General features: G+C 42.7%; 1 protein-coding gene across 2 annotated transcripts; it reads right to left on the reverse strand.

Moving 5' to 3' along the window:
* Positions 1–4,579: 4,579 nt before the first annotated feature.
* On the reverse strand, positions 4,580–21,415 carry LOC147436076 (uncharacterized). 2 transcript variants are annotated; one of them, XM_086488974.1, is made up of 11 exons: positions 21,207–21,415; positions 19,646–19,705; positions 19,311–19,448; positions 18,943–19,155; positions 18,811–18,842; positions 18,532–18,591; positions 6,715–6,762; positions 6,471–6,581; positions 5,486–5,563; positions 5,307–5,372; positions 4,580–4,905 (listed from the first exon to the last, which is right to left on the reverse strand). In XM_086488974.1, exons 1-11 carry the CDS (start codon positions 21,259–21,261, stop codon positions 4,852–4,854), a joined length of 915 nt encoding a protein of 304 aa, XP_086345100.1. In that variant the 5' UTR covers positions 21,262–21,415; the 3' UTR covers positions 4,580–4,851. The 2 variants fall into 2 exon arrangements, with proteins under 2 accessions (XP_086345100.1, XP_086345099.1); XM_086488973.1 differs by having other exon boundaries at positions 19,311–19,463; positions 21,207–21,412.
* Positions 21,416–22,601: the final 1,186 nt, after the last annotated feature.

The raw sequence follows: 22,601 nt of genomic DNA on the forward strand, positions 1-22,601 counted from the left end.
CTTAAGCCTTCCTCTTGTTTCCACTGATAGTGCAGCACTTGATGATTCTCCTGTGCTTCTCCTTCGCATTTCCTCGCTTAGGAGAACACCCACAACTTCATCAAACTTAAGAGTATTTGTGCCAGAGATAGAATTACTTATAGCCATCACAAGGCTGTCCCAACTATCCGGTAGAGATGATAGTATAAGGAGAGCTCGCACTTCGTCATCGAAATTGATTTTCACTGATCGAAGTTGACTTATGTTTGTGTTAAAGTCATTTAGGTGTTCTGCAACTGAACCATTCTGTGCCATCTTTAGATTGAACAAGCGCTTCATAAGAAATACCTTATTGGATGCCGATGGTTTCTCGTAGAAGTCGTAAAGTGACTTCATCAAGTCCTCCGTGGTCTTCATCTCCGAAACATTGAAGGCCACCGTTGACGCCAAGCTTAACCGGATTGTTCCCAGTGCCTTTCGATCAAGGACAATCCATGCTTCATCTGCCATTGTTGCGGGCTTCTTCGCAAGACCGCCTAGTGGCAAATAGAGGTCCTTCTGGTAGAGATAGTCTTCAATCTGCATCTTCCAATGTTGGTAGTTTTTGCCGTTGAACTTCTCAATCTTGAGCTTCCCTTCCTCTGCCATAACTCCCACTCAATTCAAGGAATCCTTTCCTGGAGATAATTTAGCTATGAGCAAACCTTGCTCTGATACCAGTTGTTAGGAAATAAGACGTAGCTAAATAGATAATTGAGTAGATTACTTAATGGAGAGAGACAGATTTACATACACGAGATTATAGAGTAGAGAGAGAGAGAGAGAGAGAGAGAGAGTACACACGATATACGTGGTTCACCCAATGTGGGCTACGTCCACGGGAAAGCAACCACTCAATGGCTTTAGTATTTCAAAACAAGAAGTAGTTTACAAAGGGATTATACCCTTAATGGAGCTCCCGCCTTGCTTCACTCTCACCACCTCACACTCACCTTGTTGCATCAACTTCACACTATGAAATGTGTGTAGAAATGGCCTCCTTTTATAGGCCAAAAGGGCTGTCCTCTCTTATGAGAGATAGCCATGTGTAGCTGTCCTTGTGCGAATAAGTCCAAATCGGACCCTCCAATCCGCCCATGTGTGGCCGCCCTTGAGAAGACAAGACCACCGGCCATTGACTACCGGTCACCGGCCAACCGACCGGTTGTTTTCCGACCACTTTCCGGCCGCTGTCCGGCCATAATATTCCGGCGAAAAAAAAAGTTTCGGGGGCCTCCGCCCCCGAGGCCTTTAAAGTTGCCCCTGATTCTTGTTCGTGAAAATTTTGGTTTCCGGTGAGTGATTTTCCTTCACGCACGATGGCTTCTCCTCATAATGGGGGCCTTACAAATGTGCGCTTTTACCACAGAAAATTACAAGGGTAAATCAGGCTCCATACTTAATAGTTTCTAGGGAGAAATTGATCACAAAATCTACAGAACAGGGGACGAGCGAGGAAGCAGTTGGTTGTCTTCAACTAAATATGCACCGTCAATATTTGTAATAGTTTGGTTTGGCATATATGTCAAATGTGGTGTACTTTTGATAGTGTGAAATATTTATCATGAGCTTCCCATCCAAGATGTGGTCTCGCAAGTGCATTAATTTTTGTAGAATATGCCAAAGGCTGGCCAAGAAGCAGTGGGTTGTTTTTAGCATTTTCAAAAGAATGAGGATTCTTCATGTGTTATCGTTGATACTTTTTATCCAGGGTGTGTTCTATTGGGTTGCATCCACTGCAGTGTATGTCCATGAACAAAGCAAGGCCAAGAAGCATTGGGTTGTTTTTTAGCTTCCTATCTAGGAGGTGATCTATTGGAAATCATTGGTTGCAAGATATGCCCACCAAGGGCAAGGCCAAGAAGCAAGGGTTTGTTTTGAGCATTTGCAAAGAGTGGCTATTTTTTTCCATATCTAATAAGATGCTTGCATCTTGATGCATGTGGCATTATATGAGAGGTTAACATAGCCAAATATAAGCATGGTGAGATGATAATTCACCTGCTTTTGGCATATCCATATTAAAAACAATATGAAAATCAAAACTCCCGAACTAGAAGGGGGCGATAATGCCATATCAGGTGATGTTTAATGTTGCCATGTGTCCCAAATGTAATGTGCCTTTGAAATCACAAAATTAAAGGCTTCTTGTCTAGGATATTGTCTATTGGTGTGCATCGATTGTAGTATTCCCACATAGGGTAGGGTTCAATCTCTCCAATGATCTATTTTGTCATGTATCTAAATGTGATTTACATTTGGAAGCACACATCTTATTGATGAATTTCCTATATAAGGTATGGTCCCTTGAGTGCATCAATTACAATTGTTTTCCACGTAGGATAGGGTAGGAAGTACTTTTTCACTAGTGGAGAGTGGGGTTTCTCTCTCTATGTAATCACCTATGCTTCAACCTTGGAGGATTATTTTTATGCAAGAAGTTGACATTGGTGTTGACAAGTTTTTCAACAACTCTTTGAAATAATGTTCATCTTCAAATGATTGGGTTGACATCTCTATCTTTGGGGCAGGGCTAGAAAGTAATGGGGCATTGTAAGGCATTGTGAAATGTCACCTATGCTTTCATTTTGAAAGCATGTAGAACTATACTAGATGTCAAGAAAGGCAACCAAATCCATGGGGAGAATGTTAGTCACGGGCACTTAGAAAAATGCCATGCTTTGCATAGTTTGTTGATGCGTATGCCAAAGGAGGCCCATTGGAAACCACCCCATTAGTTGATGAGTTTTATGTCTAGGATGTCGTCTCTTGATGTGTACATGCATGATATGCCCAATAACAAGCCAAGAACCAATGGGATCTATTCAACCCAAGAAGCAACGAGTTTTATGTCTAGGATGTCGTCTCTTGGTGTGTACGGAATGCATGATATACCCAATAACAAGCAGCCAAATCAATCGATGAGTTTTATGTCTAGGATGTCATCTCTTGGTGTGTACGAAATGCATGATATGCCCAATAACAAGCCAAGAAGCAATGGGCTCTATTCAACCAATGGGATATGAGGGCTTCCATCCATATGAAGTCATCTATGCTTGCACCTTGAAGGCATGTGGCATTATGTCAAAAGCTTTCTTGGGTAGACAAACTCATGATGAACCCGTTAATCATGGAGTCTTTGCAAAAATATTATGGTGGCACTGCATTGGTTGATATTGCAAAGTGAGACTCTCTCCAAATGCAAATCACCTATCCTTGCATCTAGAAGGCCTATAGCATTACATGTGTGCTATTGCAAACGCTGGTGGAGATATTTGTCATACTGTTGATTGTTGCTTCTTTGGGGCAGATACCACCACCTTCACCAACTACTGGCTATGCTCTCTCTCTCTCTCTCTCTCTCTCTCTCTCTCTCAAGAAAAGGAGCCCTTTGCTATACATAATCAAATTATAGGCCCAAAGGCATCACGACAACCCTAGTTCATATCAAAATAAATGGCTCTGCTCTGAAGTGAAAAAACCCAATAACAACAAACCATAGGGGAAAAACTACCATTGATACAAAGATACACAAGCTAAGAGATACTACAAAATCATGAGCAAGGGAGGAATGGAATAAAGTTACAAAAAGCCAAAGAATCTCCAATATCAAACTCTGGATCTCCGAGGCCATAAGAGCTCATTGCTAAGTATTATGTTGGATTTGATAGAGAATACTAGATTTCAATATCACTACAGCTAGATCAAATAAAAAGGCCCCTTTCAAGGTCGAGGCCAATTATGTGAATATAAGACTCTTATACAAAAGTCATAAATCTTCATTACTTTCATTGACCTGGGTGGGGACCACCGGGGGGGGGGGGTGTCTGTTGGGTCTAAAAAAGAAACATGTCACTTAAAGATTGAATAGCTCGCCTTTATAAAAAAATCTCCACAAAAAGAATGAAAAAAAAGACATTTACATAGTCAATGATTAATAGGTTTTGTGTGTAATATCAAAAGAGTACAAAGCTAATTAAAAAGGGAAAATTACCAAAATACCCCTTTATTTCAAAAATCCCCAAAGTACCCCCAAAATTTTGTCATAGATTCCCAAAATTCCCAAACTTGAGATCCAAAAATAAAAAAAGTTCTAGCTTATCATAAGACGACTGATTGTCTATCAATACGAGATACTAAAAGTAGAATTTGAGTTGGTTATATGGGTTTTGAAGATGAATTGCTTCACTAATTTTAGACATATAAAATTAGAAAATCTTGAACAATCTAACAAAAATAGATAAAGGTTATTTTGGGAATTCCCACAATTTAGAGGGGTACTTTGGTAATTTTTCCAAATAAAAATAATAAAAGCTTTCTTTCTTTTAGGGAGCAACACAAAGCAGTTAGCACATCTATAAATAATCGTAAAATCAATTATTATTTTGAGTTGAGAGACAATCATGTCAAAAATCATCATTTTGGTCTCCGCAAAAGAAATTAACCCTACCACATAGTCCTTCCTTCAGCAGGCTAAAAAACCCCAAATGTATCATTGTGCATCAAAAGGTTATATTGCAGGAAGGGCATGAGCATTTCACATAAGACCGACCTTCCTTCAGCAGGCTAAAAAAGTCCACATGTATCATTATGCATCAATAGATTAAATTGTATCACATAAGACCTGACAATATAGCGTCCATGTGAAATGCACCTTAAGATTTGAATGTTCACCAAGAGACCAGAGAGTTCAAGCAAAAATGGCATGTCACTTCTAAGTTGAGCCCATGTCTGCATTTCAAACTCAAATTATTGCACACCTAAAGCCGCAACATAGTCTGCTCAAGATGTATCATTTTGGATACATCAGACTAGACTTATAATCTGTTTAGATCAGGTTAATGGAAAAATCTGGACACCTTCTAGGCTTGTTGTTGGTGGTTGCAGCTGTCAACATAAAAACAAAAATATGTATGTGATTAGTAAACACACAACTTGTACAAACAAAAACATAGTTGAGTAAAAAACATCCTCACAACGTTTAGTGCACTAAACATTTTGTACTAGTACAGACAACTTGTACAAACATTTAAAATAAATCTTCATTTCTTTCACTACTTCAATCACAGCAGATATGATCCAAGATCAACACTCGGCTATGGATAGCGTATTAACTAGTAGTACTACATGAAGTTGAACAAACTTAGACCACCAGGGCACTTTTTTCCCTCTTTAGGAGGTTATTTTCCTCGCCTTAGATATATAAACATTGACTACAACACAGTTTGTTCAAGCTAATTTCAAAGAAGACCCCCTTATGCAGCTCACAGAAAATTGCACCAACTCACCTTTTCAGAGTCTATTGCTGACAAAGTCTTACATTCAGCTTCCTTTTTGAACAAAATTTGCATGATCTGCCCAAATGATCACCCAAAACTCAAGTTGTTGAGCTTACATGTACAATCTGCTCTTACGAACCTGCCAGCAATGCACAACATTCATCAACTGCAGAGACTGCTCTACTTACCAGTGAGGCCACATCTGCTCTTGTTATCAACCCTAATACACTCGAATCTTCTGTCAAGATACCTTTGCCACTTGCAGGCTGCAAGTAGAAAACTCAAATTGTCACAAAAAGAACACGGTCTTCAAGATTGGCTCTGATGGTTGCTTGAAATGCACTAATTAATGCTCCAAAACAGAGATCAAATCAATCAGTGTCATTAAAAGCTCCATACTTGAAAACACATTGGGAAAACATGCTTGCCAATAATCAAGAAACTTGCCAATAAGTTTCTGAAGTTAAAAAAAAATGATATATAAATTTCTTTCAGATGAACTGCATCATCGGAGGGGACTGACTCCCCCCATAGTTACCAGGAAACTCCATTTTGCAGATCGGAAACTCCATTTCCAAAATCCCCCATCTCTCAATTTCGTTTTGCCATTTCTTCAGGGAGTTCCAAATATTTTATACAGAATATACCTATAAAAAGCCGTTTCTATCTTTGATGGCCTTGCCGGTCTTGTTCCCGCTTCCCCCCCCCCCCCCCCCCCCCCACAAAAGCGGATTCTTGTGTCTAAAAACCCGGAGCGGCGAGTGCTTGATGGGGTAGAACGCCTAGGGAGCTAGACCGGCCTGATGGCCTTAGGCAAAGACCCATGAACCTCCTACCAGTCAATGAGGCACTATAAGGAAAACAGCAAAAGTGAAAAAACACAAGGCTTGTGTTGTCAAGAGATTTTTTGAATATGGTCCCTTCTACTTGTGGAGGAATGAACAAACCCTCTTGCCATGCTATCGGTGTTGAATGCTACAAGGGTTGCATCCTACTGTAGCATTGCATAGAGAGATCTTCCTTCATGGATAAACATGTTTGAGTCAGGGTCCCATCGTTTCTAACGTCCCTGGTGTATACAAGGGTTAAGTACACACCAATGCAAACTACTCAACAGAAAATGTTGAAAGTGCAAAACACAAAATGCAAAGACGCTCATAATGATTTGTTTACCCCTGTCAACAATCCACCAGGCCGCAAAATAGTGTATGCAAGACCGCTGGACTTCAACTCTTCCTCGGCAACATATTTAGCTTCAAGGACAAGCTTTAAAACCTGAAGAGTCTACAAAAAGCATCCAGATAATGGTTGATTAGAAAATTGTCCAATGAAGCCTCCATTTCCAACAAATCCATTTAGCAAACAACTTTGCAAAACACTTTTCTATGTCTTTGTGAACAAAATTTGAGCTATCAACCTGCTCATTGATAGCCTTGAGACTATCACCAACACCAATGCTTGATACCTGAGTACAGTAGAAATAAAAAATTTCATCAAACATGTAAACAAGCATAGATTGTCAAAAAAAAAGGAGCACTCCAAACGAACTGTGTAACCAAGGTAGTTTCAAATATTAAAACAAACATAATTTAAAATGTTTGAAAGGAAATTTAGAACGCTGGTTCAGATTTGAAAAGTGTGAAATTTTTTTGTATTAAAAAAGAGGAAATTATAAATTGCGCTGAAGTGCCAAGAAAGTTCATAAAAATAACTATGGAAATATGGGAAAAAAATATCTCCAAAACTATCAAAAAGCCAGAAGTTTTTGTGAAAAAAATGTCTGAAAGTGTTTCTGAAAAAACTTTTTCTTTTCTTTGACCCATAGTCACAAGGGACGCGTTTGGGGACGAGGAACAGGGGACGGGGCTCAAATGGATTTCTAGTGTAAAAAAGAGGGTGGGACGACAAGTGGAGACGGGAAGCCCAAAAATGGGCGCCCCCTATGACTATGCTTTGACCTCCTTGCAAAAGTCAAGATCCCAAATAGCAACTGAATTCTCCGTGAAGACGATCTCCATACCTAGCTTGCACAACTATGGAACATAAAGAACCTTGGAGGAGTGTATGAGATGGAAGCCCAACTATGTAACATAAAGAACCTTGGAGGAATGCATCTCCCCTTTGCCATCTAGGATCAACTCTGTAGTGCCCTCGCTATGAATAGCTTTTACTGATTTGTCGCAATGAACATGGAACCACAGAGTCGTCACACGTTACATTTCAGATCCTTCTAAGGTGTCATGTGCCGTGAAGCACTTGCCACCACTATCAAGGATCCAATCTCAAAACTTTTGGACTGCCAGAGCTGCCTCAATCTCCGATGTTGTAGGAGAAGCCTCAAGTGGTATCATCTCCAAATCGAAAAAGGCTGGTGCCTTTACTTCACCCAAAGAAGAGGAAGACTCACATCCCGCTTTTGGCCACTTCCACCAATAATGGCCTCTCTCTCCACAATTGTTGCCATGCTGCTCAGCTTTCCAAGCTTCCTAATTAGCATCCACCTTTTTGTTTGTCTTGTTGTTGCTTCCATTCTTACCCTTCTGCTTCTTGCTCTTATTGGAAGCACGAATCAAGGCTTCGGAACCTGACCTCCTTCTCGCATTGAATCGCTCCTCCTGAATCCAATACCATTGGGACTATCTCCTCCCAAGTAGTAGTGTTCAAGTGACCAATAATAAGCGAAGAATAGAAGTTGGAGTAACATGGAGGCAATTGAGCTAACAGTTGAATGGCCATGTCATTCAAAGTGATCCTCTTGTCCATATAAAGTATCTCCTATTGGAATTCTTGCATCTTACTGATGTGGTTACTCATGGTTGTCTACTTGGCATTCGAGTTCCGCAAGTGCACTTCCAAAGCAATCCGCTTCATTAAGACACTCGATCATGGTTTGACAATGAGGTGAAGAAAACAAAGTGAGGGTTTCTGAAAGAGAGACAGAGAGAGAGAGAGCGCGCACCCTTGAACTCCTGCTTGTGCCTTGTGGCCTGAGAGCAAGCCCACCATGAGCAGCACGCAGAGGATGATGAAGCTGAGCAGCATGTAAGCTTTCGGCCGACTCTGCATCATGACCACCTCCGCGACCTCGCGCATCATTTGCTGCATCACACCTGGCATATCGGAGACCTGAAATCACGTCTTTGCCCTTGGGTATCTCGCCTGCAGCCAAAGCGCCCACCTCCCTTCAACCTTCTGCAGGCTAGCGTTCGGCTATTCGGCTTCATAATCGTGATTTAACCAAGTTAATAATCGTTTTGTGAATTGCCTTTGAAAATAATCACATGAGTAAATAATCGCCCTGTTTCCTTTCATCTTACCTCCTCCATACCAAAGCCTCAAAGCTTTTCTAAAGGCTCTCAACCTTTTGTCCTCTTGCTACCAAGTTGTCCTTTGCTACTTGGTAATGGAAATCGACACTCTGGTCGTAGATGAGGACATTGTCAAATTCTCACATAGGTTAGCGGCGGGAAAGATACCCGGTAGGGAGTTAGTCGTGCCGATGGAAGTAGGAGATGGCTCGGTCTTGAGACCGCTGTATGATACGGAAATGATGCGCCCCAATTCATCAAGAGCTCCAACCACAGGAAATGACAAAGCTGTTTTGATTGAAAAAGTTCTCTCTGGAGAAACAAGAGAGAAAATGGGATCAGCTCAAGGGTGTAAATTCGAGGTATTAACCCTCAAAGCCGGGGTTCCTCAGGGTCCCATCTGTACGAACGGAAGTAAGGCGACAAGTGTATCAGCAGCTCGCAGGCCTTGCATTTTGTTTGCTAGCATACTCAAGGGGCCCGACTCTAAGGACTATGGAAAAGGTACATCAGAAGGGTTGTCGAGTGAAGCAAATATTGAAAAACTGCAGAATGCAAGAGCTAGACTCGAGCAAGAGCTCAAGGAAGTTAACAAAATGATTGAGTCCGGCCCTAACAACAATAAAAGAACTTGCTCCCAAGCAGATGACAGCGGGCTGGTAGAAGACGGGTTGGCAAATCGGGCCTTTTCTGCTTTAAAAAAGTCTTTGCCACAGCAGGTGGAGGTTGCCGAGGCTATTACTGTGGCGATTCCACCAACACTTATCGAAAAACTGTTAGCTAGGCAAGCTAAGCTAACGCTGATATTTGGGTTTAGTGGAAGAATCCCAAACAGGTTGGAGATGATTCAATGGCTTCAGGGCCCGCAAGTTCTTGGACATGGAGGAGCAATTGAAAGTACTTTCTACCTAGCTAAAAGTTTCTGCTCAGTGAGATTCAAAGAGGCCTCCGATGTGGTAACAATCCTGGACAAAGGGCCCCTTGTATTTAATAGGACTACGGTTTGTGTGGTGCCTTGGGAGCCAGTGTTCGACTCGGCTGAATCTCTTCAAGGGTTTAATCCTGTCTGGGTTGAGTTTGTGGGTATGCATAGCTGGCTATGGGATAATCTCAGGATGCTTGCTAGTCAGCTGGGCACCCCCTTATTTATACCTAGCAAGAGAGGGTTTGGCAGAACCTCAAATAGGGTTTGTATAGGCTGGGATGCTTCTAAAACGCCACCTAAGAGCATGGTAATCAATGTTGGAGCTGGGCTTGTTACTATTCCGCTAAACTTTGGGACATACTTTGGAGCATGTTTTAAATGCAACAACTTTGGACACTTCGCCAAGGATTGCCCCATGAAGGCTAATGGTAATGCAGCTCCGACAACACAGGGGGAAGGGTTGGAGAAGCAAGGAGGCAGTAACGAAGGGGCAAGTGCAGTGAAGGATAAAGAAGATATGGTATGCAACAAAATGGATATAAAGATGCAGGAAAAGATTGTGGAGAATCGATTCCCATGCAACGACTCCCAGAAGGCTCATGCAAGGATAATGTAATCATTACTCCCGTTGCTCCCCTGAAATTTATGACGGTCACAACGGCGACAGCTGTTCAAGTCCCTGGTCTGAAAAGAGCCAAAAGGGTGAAGGCATTGGCAAGAGACTCCAAAGTGCTCGAAGTCGTGAGAACACTCGAGGGGAAAGGATCTGCTCCATCCCCCACCCCATTGCAAGGAGGGGGGTACACTATCCCACTCCACAATCCATTTGCAGCACTGCAAGAAAACAAATCCCCTCACCTGAAACCCCCGGATTCTCCCGAGACCAAGGAGAGGGAGTGTGCACACGATTGGGATGCTGAAGAATTCGTTCCTCTATCCCAATGAGCCCTCAGTAATGATGGAGTCTCTCACTATACAATCTTGGAACGTAAAGGGGTTGAAGACTCGAAAGAAGAGTACCCTTTTTTGGGAGGAGATAAAAAAGGAAAAGGCAGTCAACTGCTAGGCCATCCAAGAACACCACTTGGACGCCCATAGCAAGAGAAAGAAGGCTCTAGGAAAGAAACTTGTTTTCTATGGAGAAGGAAGTAACGGTTTCAGTGGTGTCCTCAGTATTGTGGACAAGGAATTGGAGCCGAAGCTGGTTCTGAACCACCCCTCTGGCAGAATCCGGAAGGGCATCCCTTCACCATAGTGAATGTGTACGGCCCTTGCAATGCAAAAGATAGAGCTAAATGGATGCAGCTCAGAGATACTCCTATGAAGGAGAGTGGTTGTTAGTTGGCGACTTCAACATGGTAGAAAAGAGCAAGGACATAATAGGATCCTCTAGTATGTTGGCTAGCTCGAAAAGGACTAAATGGCAAAGTTTGTGCGAAAAGTGGGCGATGTTCGACTTATGGAAGGTTGGCCCATGGAACAGCACGCCAGGTTTCACCTACACAAGTCTCCAGTATGCCTGCACTACCTCCAGGCTGGATAGATGTTACTGCTCACACCAAGTTGACTGGATACCGTCGATGCTAGAGATGAAGGTAGTCCCAACAAAAAGCCTTTCGGATCACATACCCCTGCACATACATTTTAAGAAGAATAAAGAGGAGGACCAGACCCCAGGAGGTAGGAAAAAACTCCTAGTTACAGGGGCACACCTGTTCAACGATCCTCTTTTCAGAAATCTAACCAAGAAAGCACTGGGTAAGCTCAGAAAAGATGTCGATCTCAACAAACACAATGCGTGGGCCCTATTTTCTCGAAGTATTCAGAAAGCAATCAAAACCTCGGGCCCCCTGTCACGAGGACGTGGCAACTGCTAACCTTAGTTGTTGGTTTCTTTCCAATGATTTTTGTTTAATTTTTGAGACCCTCTTTTTGAAGTTGCAAATGGTCGGACATTGTATGGCCAATGTGAACGGTAGTTTCACCCGCAGATGGGAAGTTGGTCGGCACTGGAATTCGTATAGTAAGAGGATGTCTAGGCTCAGTGCAAGGTCATGTAGGTCCCCCCGTCGCACTTAGCAAGCTGGTGGATACTAGGAAGTGAACTCAATAAAGGCATAAAGTCAAGGTGGGATCACCAACAGAAAGTATCCGATAGTAGGGCCACATTGCACTTTTGGATGCGGTCCCAATGAGGATAGATGGTAAGAAGACCGATGGGAGCCCAACGGAAGCATCTCCTAAAAATTAGGGAATTGCTATTTTGGGCCATGAAATCTATTCGCGTCATTAGCTTCAGAATGACAAGGGGAACATTTTATTACTTTGCTGCAAAGTCAACTGATGCACCAGTTGAGAGATTTTTCAGCAGGAAGCCCAATGCGGGGAATTTGCATGCATGAGTGCCAAGTGGCACTTTTTTGGTCAATTTGCCTCAAGTCTGGGAGAACAAAACTCGTAACTGACTTTTTAGTGCAGTTTTGGAGGCTGATCAATGTGATTTTCAGCCATCTCTCTTCATTTTTGAGCTTCCCATGACTTTACCTAAGACCAAGGAGCTCATTTTCAGCATTGGAAGGCATCAAATGCGTGTTTATAGGGCTGTTTTGCTGAATTTTCAGCGATACGCAGGTTTTGGTAGCCATGGAAATCTTCCCCTTTTTGCATCTATTTGTTCCCACATGCATTACAGGTCAAGCGCAGAAGAGGGGACGCTCGATTTATGCTGGGGGGATGCTTCATTGAGAACCTATCACAGGTTAAGAGCTATGGAGTGCTTTCTTTCCCTCTCATGTACAGTGTGGTGCTAGGAGTGATGCCCTGCACACTACACACTGCTCTCTCTCCCCTACGTGCAGTTATGTGATGCCCCACAAGAGGGCTCTTCATTTGACTGATGTACAGATGTGTGGGTTCATGCTTTTGTGCTGAGGCAAGAGCCTCTTGAGTAGGAACAGGGGTAGCTAACTACTACTCCAAAGCAGGTACCGGTGAGGGTCATAACCTCACCGTACAGGTGCGTTTTTAGCGCTGTGTATGCGCTGTAAATTGACTGTTTTTCATCCATACAGACACCAGAACCATTGGGAATAGTGCCCCACTGGCAGCGGACAATTAGGGGACATACGGACACCAGAACCATTGGGAATAGTCCCCTAACTGTCCTCTGCCCCATTGATAGAGGACAATTAGGGGACTATTTGGGGCTGAAAACAGGGCAAAAACCAATAAATACAACGTGCTGAATTTACTGTTTTTGGGCAGGAATCAGGGGCTTTATGCCAGTGGAAGAGAGTTCCAGCAATGGAATTGGTTTCGTGCAAGTTTTGGGGCTGTTATGCTACCGAAATTTGGCCAAAACAGGTGGTATCTAGCTCGATATAGATAAAATTTCCCAGGGCTCTTCTTTGTAATTTACCCTCCTAAAGAATAAAGAAATACCGAAAGGAGCGCCAATTTTGGGGCCTACAGGTTGTCGGCGTCTGCTCGAAGCATTCTAGCTTTCGAGCCGTGTGTGTGCTCAAGTGTTAATTCCCGTCGCAGGTTTCCTTTGCACGTTCTCTCTGTGTGTGTCTAAAGTAAAGAATTTCGGGTGAAAGCCAACGCCTACAGCCCCACAGGACGGTTTCACCCCCGGTTTAAAAAATCTAGGGAGGCGCACCTTCTTCATCTTACAGGTGAGGTACAATGGCTTACCTCCACAAAATCCAATGGGCTTGCTACTGAGGATGAGCACAAGCAATGGCTTGAAGCCAAATCTTGCATGGCTAACGAGCAACTGGAAGATATCAGAAAGGTAAGGATTCTCTCCAGGGAGAGTTTCCTACAACCAAAAGCCTCTAATCAAGCTCAGTTTTTTAGGGCTTTAAAAATCAAGAAGAGTCGGGACCACGTCCACTCGCTCTATGATAAGAAAGGGATAGCAGTTCATAACCAAGATGAGATGGGCGGGAACTATCTTAGCCAAATCATTGGACGACCAGAAATTTAGTCCCGGGAAGTAGATGAAGCCAGAAGGACCTTACTTCAGAGTGTCAAGAAGAAGATTCCCCAGTCAGAAGCTAATATCTTGGAAGGGGCATTTTCCGAAGACGAATGTTCACTAGCATTGCAAGCCCTTTGCAAGGAGAAGTCCCCTGGTTGGGATGACGACAGAATTCTTTAGAGAATTTTGGGATGATCTGAAGGCCCCAATCACAAGTTTGGCCAACAAAGCCATTGTCGAAGGGTCGCTGGAGATAAGTGTAAAGAGAGGTCTTATCAAACCCATCCCCAAACAGTTTTGTTGTTCTCAACTGAAACATTGGCGCCCTATAACGATGATGACGGTGGCCTACAAAATTGTTGCCAAGAAAGTAGCCCTCAGACTAGCCCCCTTACTTAACAAGATCATATCTCCCTCAACATGGGTTCATCAAAGGAAGGTCCATCTACGATAACATCTTGGCAGCAATGGTAGGTATTGAATACGCAACTTTCACAAAGCAAGAGTGCATTTTGTTGCAGCTAGACCTGGATAAGGCTTATGACAGAATAACATGGACATATATAGAAGCAGTCATGGAAGCTCTGGGCTTTGGGCCTTGCCTATGTTGTCTTATTCATGCACTAAGGGCTGGTAGCTAGTCAAAGCTCCTATTTAACGATAGAATAGTGGGCTCTTTTGAGGTCAAAAGGTCTATTAAGCAGGGATGCCCTCTAGCCCCCCTGCTCTTCGCCATAGGTTCACATCCTTTAATCACGACGCTCGAAGCTTGTGCTGAGCATGGGGAGTTGCAAGGCCTGGCTCTACTAGGAAACAACCAACTACTTGCAAAAATGTTTGCAGACGATTCTCTCATCTTCATGAAGGCGCGTTCCCAGGTTGTTAGGAAAGCTTTGGAGATTGTACAAATGTTCTCGCTAGCTTCGGAGTCCCAATGCAATATAGAGAAGTCAAGGCTGATATCCCTGTCGGAAAATGACTCATTTGACCCTTTCGACTGGTCGGGGGAAATTGTTACAAAAGGGAATATTTTCAGACATCTGGGGGCCCCCTTGGGGGTGGACATAACTCACAAACAAAGATGTCAGTGGGTCCTGGAAAAAATTAGAACAAAAATGAGTAGGTGGGAGTGTGTTCTTCTACCATTCCCAAGCCGGCTAAAAGTGATTAATGCCTTTATGCTCCCGTATATTGCCTTCACTAGCCCACTTCTCAAGATGGCCAAGTGTCACTGGAAAGAATTCTTAAAACCGGTAAAAAGGTTTTTATGGAAAAATAACACAAAGTCCTCCAAGCCATGGCAATGGGCCTGTTGGAGTCAGTCGCTTGGCCAGTAAATCAAGGAGGCCTCGGAATTCTCAACCCTGTCGCCCATGCAGAAGCTTGGTGTGCCAAATTTGTAGTCTCCTTGGCTAAACAGGATCAAGCTTGGGCTATCATGACCAGAGATATGCTAGAAGCAGCTAAACTTGGTTCGAAAGGAGGAAAGTGGAGAGGGGTAGAGATTCATGACAAACTATTAGCCTTGACGTGGGCTACCCTACATCAGGGGGGCGGCTCAGGGGAATTGGTAAGGAAATGCAACAGAGCAGCGGGAGTCCTAAAGTGGGGGGAAGAAATTAGATGCTTCAAGAACTCCATTCGGCATTGGTCCCCTTGGCTTTCCAAAGTTGTAGATCTGCCGCAAAATCCCTATGGGATAGAAACAGCCAGGAAACTAAATAATAAGGGTCTGAACCGACCAGGGCACTTCGGGGACACTGACAGCAAGAGCTGGAAAACCACTGAACTTCTGGTAACCCAATTTAAACTTAATAGTTTGGAGGTTTTGCTAGTCAACAAAGTGATGAAAGAGCTTGACAGTGGAGTGATGCCAATCTGTGTCTCAGAGTTTGACTGGAATGCCTGGAAATGGCCCGGAAGCAACCTCTTATGGAAACCCTATGCTAAAGGCATTTACCATACAATGATGCTAAAGAAGAATTGGTCTAGCCCCCTTAACAAGATATGGAAGAAACAATGGTCAGAGGAAAGGGGGGCAAATAATGGAGAACATCTGGGCGCCAAAGGTTCCGCATTACATGACGGGGGTGAAAATTCAGGAGAGAGGAATAGGAACAAATCGATGCCTGGGGTGCAGGTTGGCTAGTGAAGATCTGGCCCACCTATTTACGAAATGTCCGGCTATCAGAGGCCTTACAGGTAAAATATGCAAGTGGGTCCAAAGAACATGGAAAATTGGTTTTTTCAAGACTGATTTACTCCTTGGAGGTAAGAACTTGGGTAGTCCTGCCCTCCTCATCTGCACTCAAGTTATCAGATACTTCTTTGTACATAATGTATGGCAAACAAGGAACCGCCGTGTGTTTGAAGGAGTTCCTGAGGTGGCAAGCTTCGCAGAAATTATACAAGAAAGCAGAGTGCTAATATGGACGCTTGGACGCAAGCAAAACTCTGATAATTGGTCTAGGGTTACATGTGCCTTGTTGTCAGCGGAATGCTTAGGAAAGGGGAAAATCATGAAAACAGAAGATTTGTGAAGAACATGATAATTAACCTTGTGTATCAAGGGCAAGGGGGCTGGTCGTTAGGGGTGGCTCCCCAGAAAGCCGATATAAGTATGGTCTCTGGATGATGTCATGGCTCGACAGAGCATGGCAAGTCCTTGTAATTTTTTTCAGATGATCAATATAATTCACTCACAATTGTGAGTTTTGCTATAAAAAAAAAGACACTCGATCATATAAAGAGGAAAGTCAATCCCAAATCATCTTTGCGTCCTTCACCAATTATATGTGATTGATAACTGATGGTGTACTCTTGAGGATAATGAATGGCTGAATCCGAGCATTGACACCCCCATAGCTTCGCCCGGGCTATGGATCGTTTAGCTTCTTTAAGTCACAACTGACAAAGCCTCCAAGCTGGTATGAGTCAAATCCATTGTCATTGTTGCATAGTTCTCCCCATTTGATTGACGATCCACAAGAAATATGGGAAGAGTAGGTGTAACGGCAGGGGCGCCACGTGCCAACGGAAAAGAATAGACGGAATGGAACGTGAAAAGAATAGACGGAACAAACTTTAAGCACTTCAATAACAACTGAACTGAAAGAGATGCACGACACACGAGACACGGAGTGGCGGAGTTCCACCCCAAGAGAGCACCAGCCCCAAACCTGGCGCCCCTTTCCGTATTTCTTTATACTACTTCAACTCAGTACAACTTGAGCAACACCTCTCTGCTCCCATGCGGTAGAATGCCAGAGAGTGAGCCCTATGGTCATATTCAAAGGCCTTCTGGCCCGAAAAGTAGTTTACAGTGAAAAGCACCAAGTCAAAAGCAGTTAACCTTCAAAAGCCAGCTCTCAAAAGCAACCAGCGCACTTTGCCGAAATCTGTACTGCCACGTCAGCACCCTGTCAACATAAAACGTGGAACCATCATCCAGTCTGCCATGTCTACATGTCAGCGGAATTTGCGGGTAATCCATACAACAATGCCTTGTCATCAGCCTGTCAGCATGGTTTGTGGAATATCTGTACAGCGGCCACGTCATCTTATTTTACTCAAGGGAACTTCTCTGTGTGTGTGGGTCTTGCTTTATTTTATTATAGGCCGCATCGGATGGGGTCCCATAAGTTGGTTCAACTTTAAATACTTTGGCCCACTTGGCGAGGTTCTGTGAGTTGATGAGAACTTTGCCTTCTTCTGCTGGTTCTAGGGTTAAGCTGTCTATGCTCTCAAAAAATTGGGTCCATCGTCTTGTTGAACATTGCAAGAGCATTGGCAAGCCCAGACGGTATCACCAAAAACGCATACAATCCGAAGGACATTGTGATTGTAGTCTTGTATACATCTCCAAGAGCGATCCTGATCTGATGGTATCCACCCTTCAAATCGATCCTACTAAAACAAGTAGAACCCTCTAGCCTCAAGTATATCGGCGATCCTAGGCAATAGAAACCTATTCTCGATGGTGATTTTTTTAAGCCAATCACTATCTTTGTTATCGGTCATTGGGCATTGTCACTTACGAGAACACTAATGTTTCATTCTCTATGCATTGAGTGCTAGCTCATGTTCACCACATCACTTTGTCGCCATGTTGCGGTACTTAAACGTGAACACACTAAGATCAATGAGGCACTAGGAGATTTTTCCCCTATACACTATAAACATGTCCATCCCCCTAAGGAAACTTATTTTTGTACCTTAAACACAAACCAATCATAGCCACATGGACCGGGGAACATGAGTAAAAAAATAGGGGGAAAATATAAATGCCAGTCACATGGCTAGGGGTTGTTATCTCTATAGAGAATGGTATGCCCTGGTAGTTACTAAGAATGTTTAAAGATATTCATGTTCACTCCATCGTATTGCAAGTAAGATGATCCATACACCAGCACCAACACGGTGACCCGATGCACATTTCTCAATACCAACACAATGGTCTGACACAAGTAGTAATGCTTTGCCAGTCGCAGAACATAACACTCGAAAAAATCTCCAGAAGAAAGAAACAGGTTCCTTGTCTGTGTTCCTGTTCTGAAACCTATTCCCCTCTGGGAATGCAAGGCAGGGAACGTTCCCAAAAGAGGGAACGGGTTCCCAATCTGGGAACAGGCGTTCCCTCGTTCCGGGCTACTTCCCTGTGACTATGCATCTTGTTACCACAAACTGTGTGTGCACTCTCCAATAGCCCTGATTGCAACCCATCAAGATGCATAAAGCTCCACCAACTACACTAAAATTACCCCACACAAAAAAAAAAACCAATGTAGAAGGGCAACAGCCTATAGTCTTGTGACTAATCTCCTTCCAAAATTCACTCACAGTATGTAGCTCACTTATAACTGTTATTCTTTAATCAGAAAAGATGAGAAAGCTTCATCACTTGCTGTGCAGATAAAACCAGAAAAAAGGAAAATTTTGATTTTTCAGCAAAAGGTTTTCACTTTTCGTACTGTACAAATTGCTTGAATGCAAAGTTCGGACTTAGAATCCAGATACCAAGATAAACCTTTTCACCCCAGCATTTTTAGCTGCCCTCATAACATTGATACACCCATCCTGCAAAAGGACAAATATGCAAATTTAGCAAACTTTGTTAGACAAGTCAACAATGTCAATAGACCATGGGGCTGAATTCAAAAATATAATTCATTTCTTATGCAAATCCATCACTATAAACTGAACAGCCAAGAGCATTGAATTAGCAACTTCATTGTTATGACAGCAACTCAACAATTGGAACTTAGAACATAATATACATTCAGCACATTGAACCACCTTATCGACTTCAGTATTCTTGATTCCGCCCCCTGCATACAATCCAAGCCATACACTTAAACTTAAGCACAATACTATCAGCTTTATAATAACTCTAGCTTCAAAAATGTACAGCAAAACAGCAATACTCACCCACAGTGCAAACGACAGCATCAAATGTATTGGATCCTAAGGCCTTCTCAATTGTTGAAGGGTTCATTACATCTCCAATAGCCAACATGGCCCCTAAACCTTCCACTTCTTTCCGAAACTTATCACCTCGTTGAAAGGCTGTCACCCATGAACCAGCTTTTGCCAAAGCTCTCACAACTTCCATGCCCGTGCCTCCTCCACCAACAACAAGAACTGCAATAAAGGCACAAAATTTAAGTTAACAATCAGCGTCACGTGATATTTCTTCATTATTGGATGCCATTTAATGCAAAAAAGCAAGGGAACAAAATAAAGCAACCAAGAGATCCAATCATGCTGAGCATTTATTTATTTGCCACATGCACCACCTGTTGAGTTGTCGATAGTTACATCTTCTTCCAATTGGCTTTTCACTTTCAGCATAAATGGGCGACTATTTATTCGAGGGTATACTGTGTTTCGTCTGACCTGATATGCTCTGAACCGGTGTCCTGATTGAAAGCCTTCTGAAAATTTGATATCTGTGTAAGCATATGACAGTACAATGTAAAGCAATGCCGCTTTGAAAGACTGATCCCAAGCCACCATACAAAGATCTTATATTATTTTAAACATAGCTAACTGAAAAACCTTCGATTCTAATGGCAAATTGCTATACCAATATGACATTAGTAAAAATCTGTCCAATCTGTCCAGGACTCACCACTTTTGCAGGCTTTTGAAACACACCTCCTATTTTGAGCTTGGATCGTGCTTTCATTTCCTGCAGACATATGCATGCCGTTGGAACATAAGCATACAATACCAAAGCCTTTGAAACCACACACAACGGAATATACTAAGGTAGCCTCACAGCTAACACTACCAAAGCTTTTCAAATTGGAAAATAATGCCTCTAAGAAGGAAGTTTGTTACATGCCCTTAATGCCCCCATAGTCTTTACCATGGCCAAGGAGAGAAAGTAGTAGCAGCCTCCATGTCCACACTGCCTGGTCACCCATGGTGCAACACTTAGGCACCCTCACCCTTGAACCCCAGACATGCTCTGCTACCTAGTCAAATTCAACCACCACGTCGAGTGGCCCACATAGGCTTAGGCCCGTCCACAATGCAACACTTACGCACCCTCACCCTCGAACCCCAGACATGCTCTGATACCTAGTCAAATTTGACCAACTGATCTGATATGAAGCGAAGTCACATCAGGCTTAACAGGGTCTTATGCTACTATTTATTTTCTTCTCCCCCGCACCTAGCTCTGCTTTCGCAAAAATACATGACAAAGGGGGTAATAAGAGTTCCCCATATTGCAGAAAAAAATGCATAAATGATTCCCATTTTAAGCTAAGCATACTCTCCCAAGTTAAAATAGAGAAGGTATTTTGAGGATTACAATGGTAGCTATTGGACTTGTCGACACCTTCCAAGTACATACACACGCATAATCCAGAATGACTTGGAGACCAAAAGGGCACCAAACTTGGGACATACTCTAGCTTCTACATGCTGGAGCCCACTAAAGTTTGGTACCAAAGCAATTGGAGGGTACGCAAGTGAATAAGACTAGTTCAGTTTCACAAGATTTTAGTGAGTTCCCTCCATGAGGACTCACTGCAAACATCAAAGAGGAGAGTCTGCAGGTCAATAGGACTACTTCAGTCTCAAATGCCCCTGCTAAGTTCCCTCCATGAAAATTCAACTGAATAGCTCAGCTCTAGGCTACTGCTATATCAATTTCAGAGAAGCTATGTCCTTCGCCCCATAACATGCTCCTTTGAGAACTTAATTTCAGAGGATGCTATGTCCTTTGCCTCATAACGTGTGTCCTTTGGAACTTCAAAATCATCTACACATGGATAGCGATAGTAAATGTATGATTCCTTCTCGCAAAGATGAGTATCGAAGTAAAGGTCCATGCTAAGGCCTGCTGCATGCAGCAGAAACAACATATTGAAGCAACTATCGAACCTATGAGCAGAGATTACAAGGAGAGACTCCAGCTTCACGTTTTCCCTTCTTCTCTACAGGGTTAACTGGTAAGCAGATGACTGGCTCATGTACAGATTTTCAGCGCCCCTAACAAGTTGAAGCAGACAAGGTCTGGAAGAGCAATGGGCAAGCAAAACATAAGCATCATTTCCACGCCGCGAAACCAATTTGAATGCTCCCTGTTCGTGCAGTTTTCAGCAATGCACAAATGACTTCCCTTGCATTAAGCCACAAGGCTCTCATAATCACAAAGGCAGAGCAATGGGAGGTCTTACCTGCTGCTGCTGCAGTAGTTGAGATGGAGAATTTGCACGCAGCAATAGCAGCCATCTTCAACGTCCTTCCACGACAAAAGGATAAGAATTATAATAGCACTCAGTTGGCTTTTACTGGTTTATACTCACACAGCATTACAAAACTGTCGCAACTAATCTTGCTTGGTGGGCATTGCTATAGCACATCCGCAGAACATAAGAGGATTGACATCGAGCATCTAGCACTGAAATAAACAAGTACAATGCACATTGGTGAATTTTGAAGAAACAATTGCATATATGATGATTGATTACCTCTACAGTTGTCTGTAAAATGGCTCAATTTTACGGCACTAGTGAACTTTCAAAAGACCTGCATGCCTATTTGATATATAGAAACAATGATCGAAATTGAGCATGTACTAGTAGAAAAACATGTGGCTAAACTAAACTTAAGGAAGCATTGTCAAACTCAAAAGATACACAAAGCATCAATAGTCAAAAAATTTAAATGCACTACCCGACCTGGTAATCATATACAAGTGTCGTCCAATTGTGAAAGCCGAAGGACAATGTTTGAATCAAGCTACATAAAAGCAATGTGAATAGTTAAACATTTTGTTTTGCAGTTAGGCACAAAGTGAAAATACTAAATATACAGTGCACGTCATGCAGAAGTGCCATACAAAAGTATGGTGGAGAGTTGGCACTGTGGTCTCTTCAAAAATTATAAGGAAGGAAGTCGTGCCCTGCCCCGTAGCATTTGTGTGTTGCACCAAGCAAACATATAGGCATAGAAAATTGGATACAGTTAACGGACCTTGCAATGTTGTCAAGCTGGAGTTGTGCTTGTGCGGTCGAAACGTCCATTGTTGTGAATGTATGTTGTCTCTATCAGACATAAAACAGGAGTCAAGACAAATACAAAAGATACAAGATATTGATTAAGCTTAAAGAGAATCAGAGTTAACTTTATATTGTACGTCATAGATGGTGTAGGGTTTATTATAGCAATGAGTTCTCACTTCATAAGCTCGGGTGCAATCACTACAGTAGAATCGCAATCAGTAGGTAGAAGATAGATTTAAAGAGAGATTTAAGTTAAAGAAAAGCAGAGGTAACTTTATGTTCTACATCATAGACAGTTTAGGGTTTATTATAGTGATGAGTTAAGAGTAGATTCATCCTCGATACTATCATAGCTCTTTGGGAAGGAATACAATATGCTAAGGAAACTAGGTAGGATCTAATATTCATCAAGATACATTTTGATGAAGGTGATGATAGGATCGAATGGGACTTCATTCCATAATTTCTTAAAGATCTAGGCTCAGTTCCCAAACTAATATTGGGAATTCAAACTCTTCTGAATAATGCTAAATTGAGAGTGACTAATCAATGGCACCTTGATTGACC

The sequence above is a fragment of the Adiantum capillus-veneris genome, chromosome 18 (genome assembly GCF_014529385.1).
Source record: "Adiantum capillus-veneris isolate H3 chromosome 18, ASM1452938v2, whole genome shotgun sequence".
Lineage (NCBI taxonomy): Eukaryota > Viridiplantae > Streptophyta > Polypodiopsida > Polypodiales > Pteridaceae > Adiantum > Adiantum capillus-veneris.